General features: G+C 41.9%; 1 protein-coding gene across 1 annotated transcript in view; it reads left to right on the top strand.

Moving 5' to 3' along the window:
- The window catches only part of LOC147029292 (nck-associated protein 1-like), a 241,226-nt gene that overhangs the window by 205,985 nt on the left and 18,933 nt on the right, over window positions 1-16,308 (top strand). The window contains exons 24-27 of the mRNA XM_085872236.1: window positions 2,250-2,343; window positions 5,232-5,314; window positions 5,453-5,533; window positions 11,777-11,870. Coding sequence (XP_085728362.1) covers window positions 2,250-2,343; window positions 5,232-5,314; window positions 5,453-5,533; window positions 11,777-11,870 — 352 coding nt within the window. The remainder of the gene's footprint in view (window positions 1-2,249; window positions 2,344-5,231; window positions 5,315-5,452; window positions 5,534-11,776; window positions 11,871-16,308) is intronic.

Genomic DNA, 16,308 nt, shown 5'->3' with positions numbered 1-16,308 from the left:
AGAAAGGGTAGGAGGATGACGGATGGGATGTTTGTGCTGAGACAGCTGGTGGAGAAGAGGTTGCTGGTGCAAGGTGAGATGGCATTGGGATTTGTGGACATGCAGAAGGCCTCTGACACTGTCTGGAGAGAGATGGTGATGGTGACACTGAGATGGATGGGAGTGCTGGAAGCAGAAGTTCGGTTAGTGGAAGGGATGTACAAGGGATCAAAGGGAAGAGTTTTGATTGGTCCTGGGATGTATGAAGAGTTCAATGTGAGCATTGGCTTGAGGCAGGGAAGCGCTCTCAGCACATTCATGGTTATCATGGTGATGGAGCTCGTAAGCAGTGAGGTAAATCTAAGGGGTATTCTGGGTAGGATGTTGTATGCGGATGACCTAGTGAAGAGTGGGTGGGAGATGCAGGAAGTACTGATGAGTGTAAGGAGACATTTGGAAAGCATGGGCTGAAGATGAGTATGGAGAAGACTGAGGTGATGTGGGTCAAGCAGCAAAGAAAATAAATTAATATATGCTTAGAGGGTAGGGGGGACAGACAGGGAAATCGGTTTAAGTATCTGGGAGGAGCAGTAACCAGGAATCCCCATTGGACACAGTCCAACACCAAAGCGAAACCTCCAATACAGAGGCCTTGGCCCGGTGATGCTGACGAAGATTATTTGGTCAACATCAGTTAAACATCAAACGGAGCCACTGATCCGGATTTCAGGCTTATGTGCCCTCATCAGGATGGCATACCAATAAATATCTAACCAATGATGACCACATTCATCGTTCATACATCAGACGCACCTCTTGACTATTATGGTGAAGATCGCCGCAGATTGTCTCACACGGTAAAACCACATTATCTGCACAGAGCAACTGTCTGTTTGCCACGCAGATGATTGTTCCTGCAAATGCAAACTATTCAACCAGAAGGCACTTGAAGTGATCGACGGACAAATCAAAACATGTGGAGTGTGACGAGCACTCCCCCGATCCCCATTGGACACAGTCATATATATATATATATATATATATATATATATATATATATATATATATATATATATATATATATATATATTTGTTATTGTTATGGCCTGGGGTTCGGGACACACCACAAGGGGAAGCACTCAACTTTCCCCTGAACACCTGGTCCTGAGGTGCCGACCACCGATAACTTTGCGCTCCAACGGGCTGTAGCTCTTGCACAGCCGTAACCTCTTGAGTGAAACGAGCAGCCAAGCAGAGTTACGCTTCAATGTTTTGGCAATGCTTTTCTGTTGGCACGGCAACCTAATTAGAGGCCACACCCTTGGCACCACACCTAGTGATCATCTGCCAAGCGGAACAGATAGGTGCAGCACCGGCTAAGAGTAAATCAGGTGGGGTACATCTAACTTCCCATCTAACTGTACATGTATACTGTGTCAGGGCGGCTGAGCAAGGTTGCAGGAGATTGTAATTTGGTCAAGATGCTCGTGAATATCTTGCCTGGTCTTCATGATGTCTTTATACACCATGAGATCTTCATGAAGACACCAATGAAAGCAAGCAAACCTGACACGCAGTTTGACATCCTCCCGCGTGATGACATTGTGATGGATGTGTTGCCTGTGTTTTTTTTTGTGTGTGTGTGTGTGTGTGTGTGTGTGTGTGTGTGTGTGTGTGTGTGTGTGTGTGTGTGTGTGTGTGTGTGTGTGTGTGTGTGTGTGTGTGTGTGTGTGTGTGTGTGTGTGTGTGTGTGTGTGTGTGTACATCGTCGTGGGTCATGGAAGAGCTAGAATTAGTACACTGAATGTACCGGGACACAACAGGACGAAAGGAACAGTTGAGAGAGGGGAGAAACTCCAACAGCAGAGTTGAAGGCCAAGATAGAGGCTGACTTGGACAAACAATGAGTGCTGGGGGGAAGAAGGGGCAGAAGAGGATGCATCTGATGTGTTAAAGATGGATGCAGCAGGTGGGACACCATTTCGAAGTTTATCGTCAGTTTGGGTTGGGAATATGTAACTCATAATACACGGCTTAAAGCTACGTGCACTGCCTCTGTACCTGCCGATCCGACGTACCTGGATGCATGCGTCCATAATTGGTTGTCGTTTTATTTTGGGATTTTTTTTTTCTTTCTCTTTTCAGTTGCTGGACACAATTTAATGATGGTACATTTGTGTTGTATGAAATAATGGGATGACTTGATACAAATTTACTTTGTATGGTCTGGTGTAATATTATTTGCATTGCATGCTGTCTGTTTTATTCAGAAGCTTGTGTTGGAGAACATGGAAGTACTTGTGCAAATGAGGATAAGCTTTGATAAGCCTGACCAAATGTCAGCTCTCTACAAACGGCTGCTGAGTGAGTTTACATTTTCTACATTGTACTTGATAATTGTGTAAAAGTTATTGCCACACTAATACAGCAAAGGAGAGATTCTTTTCAAGTAACTGAGTATATGCTGGGCTGGATTTCCGCAGAGGCCAAAGAAGCCTCGGCCTAGTGTGGCAATTGAAGTGAGGGCGGCAAAGATGGTGAACTGGCCATATCTGTGATTTCATAACTTGTGAAAATTGCCTGTGTTCACACAAAATTGTATTTCTTCGAGAAATATTTCCAAGGCATGGTGAATAAAGGCCTTGTTGTTCTTGCATAACCATGTGCCGACATCAGTGAAAAACAACATGTACTGACGTCGGCAGCTGATTCGCACCGCCCCGTATTCATCGTGCGAGCCTCGTGGCGAATAGAGCGTTTACCATTTTCTGATTCATCTGATTCATTGATTCTGATTCATTGACAGCGGGGATAGTTGTTCTGTAAAATAAAAAAATATCGTTTATTACCTCCACCACCAAAGATGGAGGAGGATATGTTTTTGCCCCTCTATTGTCTGTTTGTTTGTTTGTTTGTGTGCAGGATATCTGAAAAAGTTGTTGACGGATCCGGATGAAACTTAGTGGAAGGATTTGGTGTGTGACCATGATGGATTGGTTTGATTTTGGTGAAGATCCGAATCTGGATCTGAATACGAGAATTATTTAATTACTCAAGTGATTCTTCACCATTGAGAGATGTGGCCAAAAACGATATATGGCGTGATATTTCAAAGATGTATTGGGCCCGATATGTTCTCGTGGATGTTCATGTGGATTAAGTGGCGGAGGTATGCGCTCCATTGAGTGCCCTTCTAATTGTTGTTTTGCTCTGTCTTCTGTGCACAAGGATGTCCATTTGTGGTTCGTTTCACTGTTTAATTTTAGAAACCCATTTTGCGCCGCTCTGCACATCACAAATTCCATTTGCCCTTGATAATTGACGATTGCTGAAGGACGAAAATTTAAGGAATCGACATCTGAGCTGAGCTGAGATCTTCATTGCAACGAAAGACACCGAAGGCATGGATTTAGAGGGTAGCCAGCATTGGTAATTGTAGGGGATTTTGACTCGCCAGCATTGGTAATTGTCATGGATGTTGACTCCCCAGCATTGGTAATTGTCATGGATGTTGACTCCCCAGCATTGGTAATTGTCATGGATGTTGACTCCCCAGCATTGGTAATTGTAGGGGATGTTGACTCGCCAGCATTGGTAATTGTCATGGATGTTGACTCCCCAGCATTGGTAATTGTAGGGGATGTTGACTCGCCAGCATTGGTAATTGTCATGGATGTTGACTCGCCAGAATTGGTAATTGTCATGGATGTTGACTCGCCAGCATTGGTAATTGTCATGGATGTTGACTCGCCAGCATTGGTTATTGTAGTGGAGGTTGACTTGCCAACATTGGTAATTGTCGTGGATGTTGATGAGCCAGCATTGGTAATTGTCATGGATGTTGACTCGCCTGCATTGGTAATTATTGTGATTGTTGACAAGCCAGCATTGGTAATTATTGTGAGTGTTGACTAGCCAGCATTGGTAAATGTCGTGAATGTTGACTAACTGGCATTGGTAATTATCGTGATTGTTGACTTGCCAGCATTGGTAATTGTCGTGGATGTTCACTAACTGGCATTGGTAATTGTAATGAATGTTGACTAACTGGCATTGGTAATTGTAGTAGATGTTGACTAACTGGCATTGGTAATTGTAGTAGATGTTCACTAACTGGCATTGGTAATTGTAATGAATGTTGAGTATCTGTTAGCTGGCATTGCGCTTTTTTGTCACGACCTATGAAGAATGCCCAGGTGATCACACGTTTCCAGTATATAGTTTTAGGGACTTTGCCAAAATACTTTGTGGTAGATGAGATTATCTAGGGGCCTTGAGATGACTCTGCTATTGTTTGAGGGAAATTGATCTGAGAGATTTGTGAATGAAATGAGAACCGTTTCTGTTACAATTTGTTATTTTTAATGACATTTTCTTGATGACGATGAGGATATTTTCTCATAACCTCCTTCACCTTCGGTGGTGGAGGTAATGTTTTCACCCCTTTCTGTCTCTCTTTGTTTGTCTGCTTGTGGATGGATCCTGATGAAATTTTGTGGACAGGTTCGGTGTGTGACAAGGAAGAATTATTTGATTTTGGTGATGATCCCGATCAGGATCGGACTACTAGAATTTGTTAAGTGATTCTTCACTATTGAGAGATGTGGCCAAAAACGATAGAGTTCTGTTTCGCATGATATTTAAAAAATGTGTTGGACCCGATATGTTCTTGTCGATCAGGCATTACGTGGCGGAGGTGTGCACTCTACCGAGTGCCCTTCTAGTTTTCACATTTCAGTAGTTGCTGAATAGAGCTTAGAATGTCATTGATCATGGTTAGTCGGACTGTTAATCCATTGGGAGCCTTGTCACCTTCTTCTTCTTTAACGCCCACAATTATTCCCACATTATTGTGGGCTTGACTAGTGGAAACTTGGTCCAAGTCTTTCACAATCCGACTGGCCAGACCTGACGTTCAACTAAGGTTAGGGCAGGAATTTGCAATTTGGCCATGGTGCCGTCGATAGCTCGCCTACTCTTCGTGAAGGACAACGTGGTATCTTTAACGTCCACCAACGAATGCTGCTTGATGAATCGTCCTTCCTGTGAACTACAAAACACTAGGATGACAGGATATCGCTCGGCCGAAATGAATACCCAGGCTGAACAGCCTGCAGACAGACGAGTGTGCGTACCTCTCGGGGTCTCGACCATCCTGCCAGCCCTTTCATGGGCCTTGCAATCAAGCACACATTATGTTGGGAATATACAAATTATAACACTTCAACATTTTTCTTTTTTTTCTTTTCTAGATGTTGACAGCCTCTTGAAAAGGATGTGCATCATTGGTACGATTTTGTCATTCCGTGGTTTGGCTCAGGATGGTTTACAAGATGTGAGTATATTCTGGTGGAGAACATGATTTTGTACAGCTGCAGTAAAAGCTTTTTGTTGAAAGTTTTTTCTAATTTATTCAATGTCATGAAAAGTTTGGAAGATTGTTGCCGACTGATTATTATGTTTTTTTTTTCAGGTCCTGTCTAACCACATCCCATTCCTCTTGGGGTCCATAAAAAACTTTCAAGAGCACATTCCAAGGGAAACAGACATAAAGGTAAGAGTAATCTTTTTATATGTTTGCTACCTCAAACTTTACATGCTCATACAATGTTTTTTTTTTATTCTTAAAATGCCTTATTACGTTCTTATATATGAATGAAACTAAATGGTTAGAGAGGTTAACAGTTAGATTCCAACACTGGCCAAATCATACCAAATCTTTTTTAAATTGTACATGCTGCTTCTCCGCTTGACACTCAGCATTTAGAGGGTGGAGCATGGACAAACCCCATCAGTTGGCATCCTTTAAGGAGGGATAATTGTCCATAAAAATGTGTCCCACTGACATCAGAGAGAAAGCACTTGCCAGTAGACGAGACGGTGCCGCTGTTACCCAGTGCAGTGACCTCATGGAAGTAACTTTCACCAAAGTCAACGGCCATGTTTTCTGCTGTCTCTACATATGAATGCATGCTTTGTGTGACAGCTCTTCAATGAGTCTTAGTAACTATGTAAAGAAGGTAAAGGGGACATTTTTAGGTGCTTTTGATGAGGAAAGTATAATTTAGAATTTAGAAATTTGTTTTTATAGGCTTCCAAGCCAACAGGTAGGAAGCCAAAGGAAGAACCTCCCCAGATGTGAGAGCAGTACTCCATACAAGGACGAATCAATCCCTTATATAGTTGGAGCAACTGTTCAGAGGAGAAGAATCTTTGACATCTGAACAGGACTCCTAATTTCTTCGTGGCAGACTTAGCTATTTGTGTCATGTGTGGATTCCAGGATAAATTTGATGTTTGAGTGATACCTAGTACGGTTATTGTATCACATGGTGTAATTGTGGAGCTTTTAAAGGAGATTGGAGAGTTGAGAGGAGTTTTAGAGCGAGAGAGACAGAGTGACAAAAAGAGAGAAAGAAAGAGAGAGAGAAAGAAATAAATTGAGTTTTTGAAACATTAAACTTAACTTGATTACATTTGCCCCACTGGGAGATCTTGTCCAAATCCGAATTTAAAGCGGTGGCTGTGATGAAACGAGATGTAGATCGAGTGAGGGAAGATAGGGCAGATGGGAAAGACATGGAGGAATGTAATATGGAGTCATCAGCATCTGAGTGTATTTGGTTATTTGTGGAAGAAAGAAGGTCATTGATAAAAAGAAGGAAGAGTGTTGGGGACAGAACAGAACCCTGAGGGACACCGCTGTTGATAGGGAAGGGGGGAGATGTTGAAGCATCAACAATTACGGAGATAGAGTGATCAGAGGGAAAGCTCGATACGAGAGAGCAGAGTGAAGGAGGAAAGCGGTAAGAGGGAAGCTTGGATTTCAGATCCCGATGCCAAACTCTGTCAAAGGCTTTTGAGATATCAAGGCCCACAACAAAGGATTCCACAAAGTCTCTCAGAGAAGAGGCCCAGACATTCGTAATGTAAGAAAGGATATCACCTGTAGATCTTGCCTTGTAAAAGCCATATTGGCGGTCAGATAGAAGACTGTGAGATTCAAGATACTTGAGAAAATGGGAATTGAGAAGACATTCAAAGACTGGAAATAGTAGAAGTCAGGACAATAGGATGGTAGTTGGAAGGGTTTGAGCAATCACCCTTCTTTAAAATAGGCTGGATTGAGGCATGTTTCCAGGTAAGAGGAAAACTTTGGATTTTTAAACAAAAACGAAACAAACGAGCAAGCACGGGTGCAAGTTCTGAAGCACGTTCCTTCAAGACACGGAGAGAATGCCATCTTGCCCGTAGGCCTTGCTTACGTCCAGAGAGAGAGGAGTATTTTTTGACTGTATGAGAAGAGATTATAGGGAGGGACATAGGATTGGTGAGGGAAGCATCAGAGGGAGATGGAATGGTAGAGTCATCCAGTGTGGAGTTAGAGGAGAAAAGAGAACCAAAAAGAGTTCCTTTATCGGTCGGAGAGACAGCGATAGTATCATCGGAACGGAAAAGCGAAGGAAAGGTAGAGCGGCAGAAGTTTTTGGAGATACTTTTATTTAAGGACCAGAAAGATCTATTAGTGGAAGAAGATGAGAGGTTGGCACATTTATTTTGAATAAAGGAATGCTTCACTTCACGAATAACATGTTTGCAATGATTTCTGGCGGATATGAAAGCAGAATGCTAGTCGGAGGAAGAAGAGTTTTTTCATGTCCGATATGCGGCATCCCTTGCACAAATGGCCACAGAGCAGGAATTATTGAACCAAGAATTGGTAGGAGAGATAGACTTGAAAGAGAAGGGGATATGAGCCTCCATTCCTGCAACAATAACCTCAGCTATACATTCAGCAGAGATAGAGGCATCACCCGAGGAGAGGCAGTAGTCCTATCCACCTTCAAGGCTTTCATCCACAGCTTGATGGAGTACTGCTCTCCCTCTGGGCTGGTGCACCTGCGATACATCATGCTCGGCTTGTTGCCACAGAAACTAAGGCCTCCAAGATCATTGGAATCTCCCACGATGAAGCTGAGTGGATGGACCTGTCACTTCGCCATCATGGACAGGTCGGTGGTCTCTCTGTCTTATACCATCTCTTTTCTGGTCTTGCCCACTCTGCTCTCTCCATGCTTTGTCCCTCCCCCAAGGTATCTGCAGGATGTACATGGTCCAACAGCAACTCCCTCCTAGTGAAACTGCCTAAATTCAGAACCAATGCTCACCTTCACTCATTTATTCCACTTTCTTCCCACCTGCGGACCCACCTTCCATACTCTCTTCAATCTCATTCTTCCCTCCAGGTCTTCAAGGCAGCTGTTTACAACCATCTCAGATCATCCCCCATCCAAAACCATGTTCTTTTTTACACCCACTAAACCACCCCCACCTTCCCAACATTTTGCTTCTGTATCCATATTGTTCACCCCTTGCATTCTCCCTCTACCTCATCATTACCTGCATCCCTTGTTTATCTGGCTCCATTTATTTTCCTCCTTCTCATGCTGCTCCTCTTGTTATGTTGCGTCCTGATCTGATCTATTCTGTGTTCTCGCTCTTCCACGAGCCTCAACTATGCATACAAAAATAAAAAAATGCTCGAATATGTTATGTTACATAATCACAAAACAATGAAATTTAATCAAATAAGTTGCTTACTACATGTCTTTTGGCCCACTGATTCTGAATGGGCCGTGGAAAGTAACTTTTTTTTTTCCTGCTGATGATGGATTTGGTGGTGATGGAATCCCCTGCTGATGATGATGGAATCTTGATGATGATACATATGCATATCATGTTACTTTTCCCAGAAAACGTATGAATGGGGCTTTTGTGGGTGACAGATTGACTGCTTGGAAGCAGACAGCACTGCTCACACTTTCAGTTGATTTATGTTTGTTTATCTTAATTTTGATCCTTCTGTATGCATATCGTCATCAAGTAGATGTTTGATGTGGAAACGGAATGTATCCTCTTTCATTTTTTTCCCCTTAAATATTTGTCAAAACGATAAAATTGTTTTTCAACTCATTTTGAAATATACTCAGACTTCTGCAATCAATATTTTCCCCCCACATTAGCTTATAGAGTTGGTGATATGTATTATTAGCCCCCGTTGGACTTAGTTTGAAATGGGGGCTTATGGATTGGGTCTCGTCTGTCCGTCCACGGCCATATCTCGGATATGTATCGATCGATATTGTTCAGTCTTAGCACAAAAACACTCCATGATGGTATATTTACGCATATCAATTTGTTTTGCGATTCGATCAAAGATTGCCGACTGACGGCAATTTTAGTTGTAAAAACCGGATGTTGAACACGTCCTCAACCATTTCTGGGAGATGCATTTATTGATCTTATGCACACTTGGCACACAGATAAGGAATGATGGCTTACGTATGCCCGTCATTTTTTAAAATTTATCTTTGGAGGTCAGGTCCAAGATGGCCGACTGACGTCCATTTTGTGACTTAAATGTGTCCACAACCATTTCTCGAACATGCACGGTCCGATTTTGTTCAAACTTGGCTCACAATACATGATGGCATACACGGCCACCTCACTTTATTTTGCGATATTATCAAAGATGGCCAACTGGTAGACTGGTGGTCATTTTAGTTGTAAAGCAAGTGATATTAAATTATTTTGTCACAACTTGAACTCACTTCTTTCAACAAAATAATTTGTAAAACATTAAATTATCTATATATTAATACTGAAGGACCAATTTTGTGCTCCTCATCGCTGTCGCGTCACGTTTTTCTCGGTACTGTGACTTGGACTGAAAGAGACTTCGTACCTGTAAGAGTGCATCGCATATAGTGGCAATAGTCAACTTTCAAGTCTGAAGCAGAATAAACACTTTTCTTTGAAACGGGGGCGAGGAGTGAAGAGGCGGGGGCAAGGTAAGCAAATTTTTGGGCGGGGGTAAGCAAATTGAAAGCGGGAGATGGGGGATGGGGCTGGGGCTGGGGTGAATTAGGCGGGGTTGAGTGTGAGGGGGGGGCAAGTGGGGCGGGGAGTGAAGAGGCAGGACTGGGGTAATTCCATTTTTGGACGGGGTTAAGCAAGTTGAAGGCGGGGGGGGGAATGGGGCAGGGGCAGGGGATGAGAAGGTGGGGACAAGCACGCCCTGTCCAGTCCAAGTCCCTCGAGTGTGGGTGAGCTGGTGAGGGTGGTTGAATGAACGGAATCCGTCTGTGACGGGGTTTCAGCTAGTAACTATTATTGTTCTATTGCTATTATAGTTCGGTATAATTACAGATGGTCTGGGAAATAATTTATAACCAGGATTTTTTTTTCCAGGAAACCCTTCTATTCGGTCCCAGTAGTGACCAAAAAAAGTCTCCATGGTTTCCGTGCTTGGACAAGTTGCAGTGGCCATGCTTCCTTGCACCAGTACTTGTGGCCGATGCAAAAAAAAAAAAAAAAAAAAAAAAAAAAAAAAAAGTCCAAAATCCAAAATTTGTCCAATATGGACATGTTTTGTGTCTTCAATCAGATTTTTTTTTGGCATGAAACATCGATTTTTGTCCGAGGGCAATAGTATTCTTGGAATATTACTGACATCTAAAATATAAAGCTTTTTAAAATTAACATTCGACCCTCTAAGTCAAAGAAGGCTACATAAACTACTACTGATACTAATCTGCATGTCCACCTAAGGGGCATAGTGACCGCTCACTTATTGTCCATCTGAGAGATGGCACACTTTGATGAATCGTCCTGCCTGCGAAACAGTTTATAGCTGGGCCGATATTCTAAAAGACCAGCCCTGGGAATATTACTTCAAACGAACGACAGTTGGAGGCTGTCCGAGGCTCAGTGACGATTCACAAAAGAGCCCTCGGAATATAACTTTGAGAACAAGAAAACTTCACAACTTGGTTCATGAATCATGATCCCCCATTCTGAAACAGAGGTGGATACTTCGAGATCTGGGAGGACTGCATTCCACCTTCTGAAACGTGCATATGGAGATGGCAATCTCTATCTCTATCTCTATCTCAATCTCTATATTCAGGTGGGTGTGCATTCATGGAGGAGGGTGGAGGGAGTAATGGCAGACAGAAAGATGTGAAAGAAAGAAAAGTTAAGATTCTGATGTCGAGTGTAACGCCGGCCTACCATTACAGTCTGGAAACGGTTGCACTGACAGAGAGAACAACAACAGAGGCTGCAGGTTTGTGAGAACAACTGGGTCAGAAGGACTGCAGGAGTGAAGAGGGTGTCTAGGAGCATGGATGGACTGAGGGAGGAGATTGGTGTGCAGATGAGCTTGACGGGGAGATTGATGAAATGCCGGCTGAGATGGGCTGGACAGTTGGTGCAGATGGGGGAAGATTCTTGGTGCCAGAGAATGGCAAAGAGAGCGGATAGGTTGAAGGAGCAAGGTAGAAGGAAAATAGGTAGACCACGGTTGAGTTGGGAGGATTGTGTGAGGAGGGATATCAGTAAGGGTAGGGGTGGTTGGAGAGTAGATAGTTGATTGACAACAAGGGGAAGTGAAGAAGTAATCGTAGACAAGGCGGGGCAGAAGCTTAGTACCATTGTACCTCACGCCCTATAGCGGGAAGAGGAAGAGGAGAAGAAAAAGATTATATGCTTTGGATATTTGTTTAAAACAATACTTGTAGTATTCATCTGGGTTATACGTATTACCACAAAGTGCATAACCAGCACAACCTACCTTATCTTTGTTCAGTTTTTGTATTGTGAAACAACATTGTTAAAAGTTGCAAAAAAAAAAAAAATGGTGATAGATGATACTATCATTCTGTGGCTTTATAAGTTACTCTGCTAACCCGTGAATGAATCCCTGGTGGTCTTTGTTTGTTTGTCTCCTGCACAGGTGGCCATGAGTGTGTATGAATTGTCTTCTGCAGCCGGACTTACTTGTGAGATTGATCCGGCTCTTGTGATGGCTCTTTCACCACAGAAAGCAGGTTTGCCTTTCAATCTATATTTTGTTGGACTTGCACAAAATATGATACAAATCTGTTATGTTTTTGACATTAGGGATGCCAAATATTTTGTTGACATATTCTTCAGAATAGGTGTCATGGGGTTCCAAAAGTGGAAAACAAATGAACGAAGGTTTCCACAAAACAGTCATTTACCTGTTCATTCATCTAACCATGTTTGTATTTTCTCTCTTATGAAGCAAAAAACATTTGACATCTTGCATACATACATTTTCTTCATATTGCTTTTTGGCAATTTATAATCTTGTTTCAGCCGAAGCTGTTTTGTTCTGACATTGATTGAATCACATTGTTAATGATTTGGAAGGAAGCCAAATTGTTACATTAAACATACGATGGAGTGAAATCCAACATACATTCCATGCATCCTTCTGCTTCTGACTTTAGCTAATGGACCACATGGAGTTTGGTTATCGCTCAAACTTATTCTTGGGAAAAATGGCAGGGGAATAGAAAAAGTCTCATTATATGGTATGTGCCATGTGGAAAACTATAGAAAAGAAGGGACATTGCATAGCTTTTAGAAAATGCCAGGAGAAAATAAGGCACGTTGAACCCTTTGAACCCTTTGAACTCGAGCGGCCGGTAAACCGGCCGCCATTCAAACCTCCATATACCCAAGCAGCCAGTTTATCGGCTGCTATTTAAACCTCCCTAAACCTGACCGGCTGGTCAGTAACCAGCCGTCACATGTTCTTGTTTGCAAACACATCACGAGCAACTTCCTGAGCAATTGGAAACTCCATTATATTGCACCTGACCTTCGGTCTGCGTCGCCGCTAATTGCTCAGAAAGTGTGAGGGAGGCTTTTGCTGTACACACGATATGGTTCTTCTCCCACCGCTTCCAGTTCCGTCCTGGTGTGCGTGCTGTGAGAGTCTCATTTGAAGTGCGAGTGAGAAGGAGGTTTTTTTCCATACACACACTTTGATACACACACCAGTCGGCCCATCCTTGTGAACACGCTGAAGTGCATGATCTGCAGAAGAAGTAGCACGAGATTCACAAAAGTTCTTCAAAGTTTGTCGCCAAAAATAATTCCAAAATAACTCGAAATGCGATGTCAGTTGATGAGGTGTTGAGCTCAGTTGAGGAATGTACAGATGATGATGATGATTATGGTAATGAGAGTGATTTTGAGTCGGAGAATGACTTTTCAAAAGGGGAAGGGGAAACTGACAGGACTGACGATAATGCTGGGGGAGTTCCCAGAGATGTTGGTAGGGGGTATGGTCGTGGTAGAGGATGCGGAGGGGATAGACCAAGGCCTGACTCCCACCCAGGATGGAGAAGAGCCACTGCAGGGTTCAATGAATGCCAGTTTATACCAAATGAGCAACCAGGGCCTAAAAATTTCCCAAATGCAATAAATGTGGAAAGTACTCCACTTGACTATTTTAGCTTGTTCTGGGATAATGTATAATGGGATAATAGCTTGTTCCAAATTCTTTGGAATTTACTTCTCAGAGACGAATCACCAAGCTAAACGTGTGATTGCAGTCAAACCAAACAATTATGCAGCAAAATCTTTCCAACAAAAGCCTCTTACTTTTGCAGAGTTGAAGGTATTTTGGGGCTCTGAGTCACCCTCGATACATAAAGATAGGTACGAGCAGTGCTGGCAGTCCAAGGACGCAACGCTTACTTACACGCCTGTTTTTCCGAAGGTCATGGCAAGAGACCGGTTCCTTGCAATCTGGTCTCTCCTCCATTGTGTAAGTAAGGATGATCCCCAGCTTGACAAGACTGATAAAATATACAAGACTCTCCCAGTGTTCAATTATTTGATTGAGAAATTCAAGCATTACTTTATTTCAGATTGTGAACTTTCATTTCATGAGGGAATGATCCCGACTAAAAACAGTGTCGTTGAACAGTACATAAACGACAAGCCGATCCATTGGGGGATCAAGACATTTCTATGATGTGATCATGAAAATGGGTAAGTCTTACGTATTGGAAAGCTGGGCAATAACTGCTTGTTTGACTGGCACCACAAATTAGAGTAGTAATAGTGATAAACTCAAAAATGAAGAAAGCAAGACGGTCTGATTCAAAATATCATTCATTTGTAGTTCTAGGGCTTGAAAAACATTTTTTACAGGCAGAAAACTGAAATAAACCAAATTTCAACTTTTCAGTTATTTTTCTCCAGGGAGCCCAGGGTGTGGGAGCTGAAAGTCCAAGGAGCTCAGGGTTCAAAAGGTTTATCCACCTCACCTTCTACTTTATTGGCATGTATGCAGATCTGCTCACCATATACAATTGTCTCATTTTTAAGCTCCATGCTTTCAATAACCCTTCATTTTATCTGTTGATATAAATTGGAGTGTGTCCAATTACATCAGTGTCTGTCTGAGAGGCTTTTCTCAAGAGTGAAGCGTGCATGCACTCCTCACGGAAGGTCTGTATTGGTGCGGAGTCTGGATAATCGAAGCCTTTTGTCCTTTGCAAGGAACATTACAAACAAATTTGGACATTGTGATTGTGATTTTTATTGTGTTGTGAAAATTGCAATCATCGTCATTGCTTATCGGATTTCACATTGTTGATAATATTTATAGCCTTGATTTTTTTTTTATACATTTTTTCTGTTTTTTAATGATCTATTCTTGTTAACTTTTGAACAAACTTAAAACCTTTTTTTTGACTTTTAATGAATATATTTTGCTTTTTGCTTTTTGCTTTGTGTTACCAAGAAAGTATTCTGTATTCTAGCTTTATTGTAGTCCTTACAAACAAGGAATATACATTCAAAAAACATCTATTTTGAGTATCCTTGGATTTTTCAATACATTGAAAGTATCTCATTGGCCGAGCTATAAACTTGTGAAGGTTCCCCAAAAATCTGCCTTCAGTTATGGCCCTGCTTCCACGTATATCAGAAACATTACAAAGAATGAACCAATTTGATTTAAACTGTGGATTAGCACAGAATAAATGGTGTGTGTGTGTGTGTTGTGATCAAAAGTACAGTACATCGAATGGCTGATTAAAGTTTTAAAAAATGAAAATATAAAAGGTTTAAATAGTTTGACCTTTGAAGTAATGATCTGTTAAGCAAGCCAAGCGAAGTGATGTTTATAACAGATGTCTATGTTCTTCTCGTTGTGTATCTCTTGGCCGAAACGCAGAACTTTCATTCAACTTGGAAAATGAAATGCTGACTACATTGTTATTTTCAGATGTGGGGTTTTTTTTTTAAAACTCATTTCATGAATTTTTATGGTCCAAACATAACTGGTTGGTTTCATAAAACACTTTGAAAATTTTGGAAGACTGTTTACACATCAATTAATATGCATCTGCATTAATATATTCGGTGCTATTTATTGTAATTGTGGTACTTACAAAGAGACTTTCTATTATGTATCAATGTACGGTTGAGCCATTCCACTCCCTCTTTCCATGTACGGCTGTACTAAGTGCACATTGGAATATTCTACAATTTTATACCACACTGTGAAAGCAACCTCTACTGAATCTTAGGCCAAACAAAGTACCATATGGTATTTTGCCTCAATAACAGAATATTAATCACTGGGTTGGGAATAAAATAGAAAATAACCTTTACCGATAAAAATGTAATTTCACATCATCTTACATGTATTTTACATCTTTCTTGTTGTGCTTTTAAGTGGTTTATTGAGCTGGCAGGATGGCCTGTACTCGCACTTGCCTCTAAGCTGACTAGCCTGGGTTTGAATCTCGTCCCAGCTATAAACTATCATCCCGTGTTTCCAGGCAGGGTGATTCATCAATGTGCGTGCCGACCCCAGCTCAATGTTAAACAGACGTCTCTTCTGCCAGAATTATTTGGTGGACATTAAACTAGGTGTCTCATCTGCCAGCATTAGTTGGTGGACGTTAAAGATCCCATGGTGTCCTTCACGAAGAGTAGGCGAGATATCGCCGTCACCCTGGACAAATTACAAATTGCTGCCATAACCAGCAGGGGGCATTGCATCAGCCCCTCAGCCAATGAACAAAGAAGAGTATTTTCTTGTTTTTCCAAGGTGAAAGTTAAAATACAAACATAAACTAAAATGTGCTTTAATGCACGCATGCTTGGCTTCGAAGGTGAGAAAGCATTCGGTTATTGACAATTAAATGCCTAAACTAGTGGAGAGATGTGTAGTGCTGAATGGAAGGTGGAAAGAGTGGAGATGTAAGAAAGTTGCATCAGCATTGCTGATGTGTAAAGTGTGCAAGTTGATTTTAAAGGGATGTAAGTTTTAAGTTTTTATCATTTCAATGTGAGAATGGGGTCATTATACAGAAGACTAACAGTGGATTACCCTTCGTTGCCCAGCTGGATGAGCTTTTCTCGGCGGTGGTTTCAGGACGTGTTGGTTATTGAAAAGCTATGGAGTTATTGACCTCTTGGTGGTTACCTTTT

This window comes from Eptatretus burgeri, chromosome 3, assembly GCF_056783735.1.
Source record: "Eptatretus burgeri isolate ZD-2024b chromosome 3, Ebu_testis_v1, whole genome shotgun sequence".
Taxonomy (NCBI): Eukaryota; Metazoa; Chordata; class Myxini; order Myxiniformes; family Myxinidae; genus Eptatretus; species Eptatretus burgeri.
Note: the sequence above shows the minus strand (reverse complement) of the source record. Positions and strands in the feature narration are given on the sequence as shown.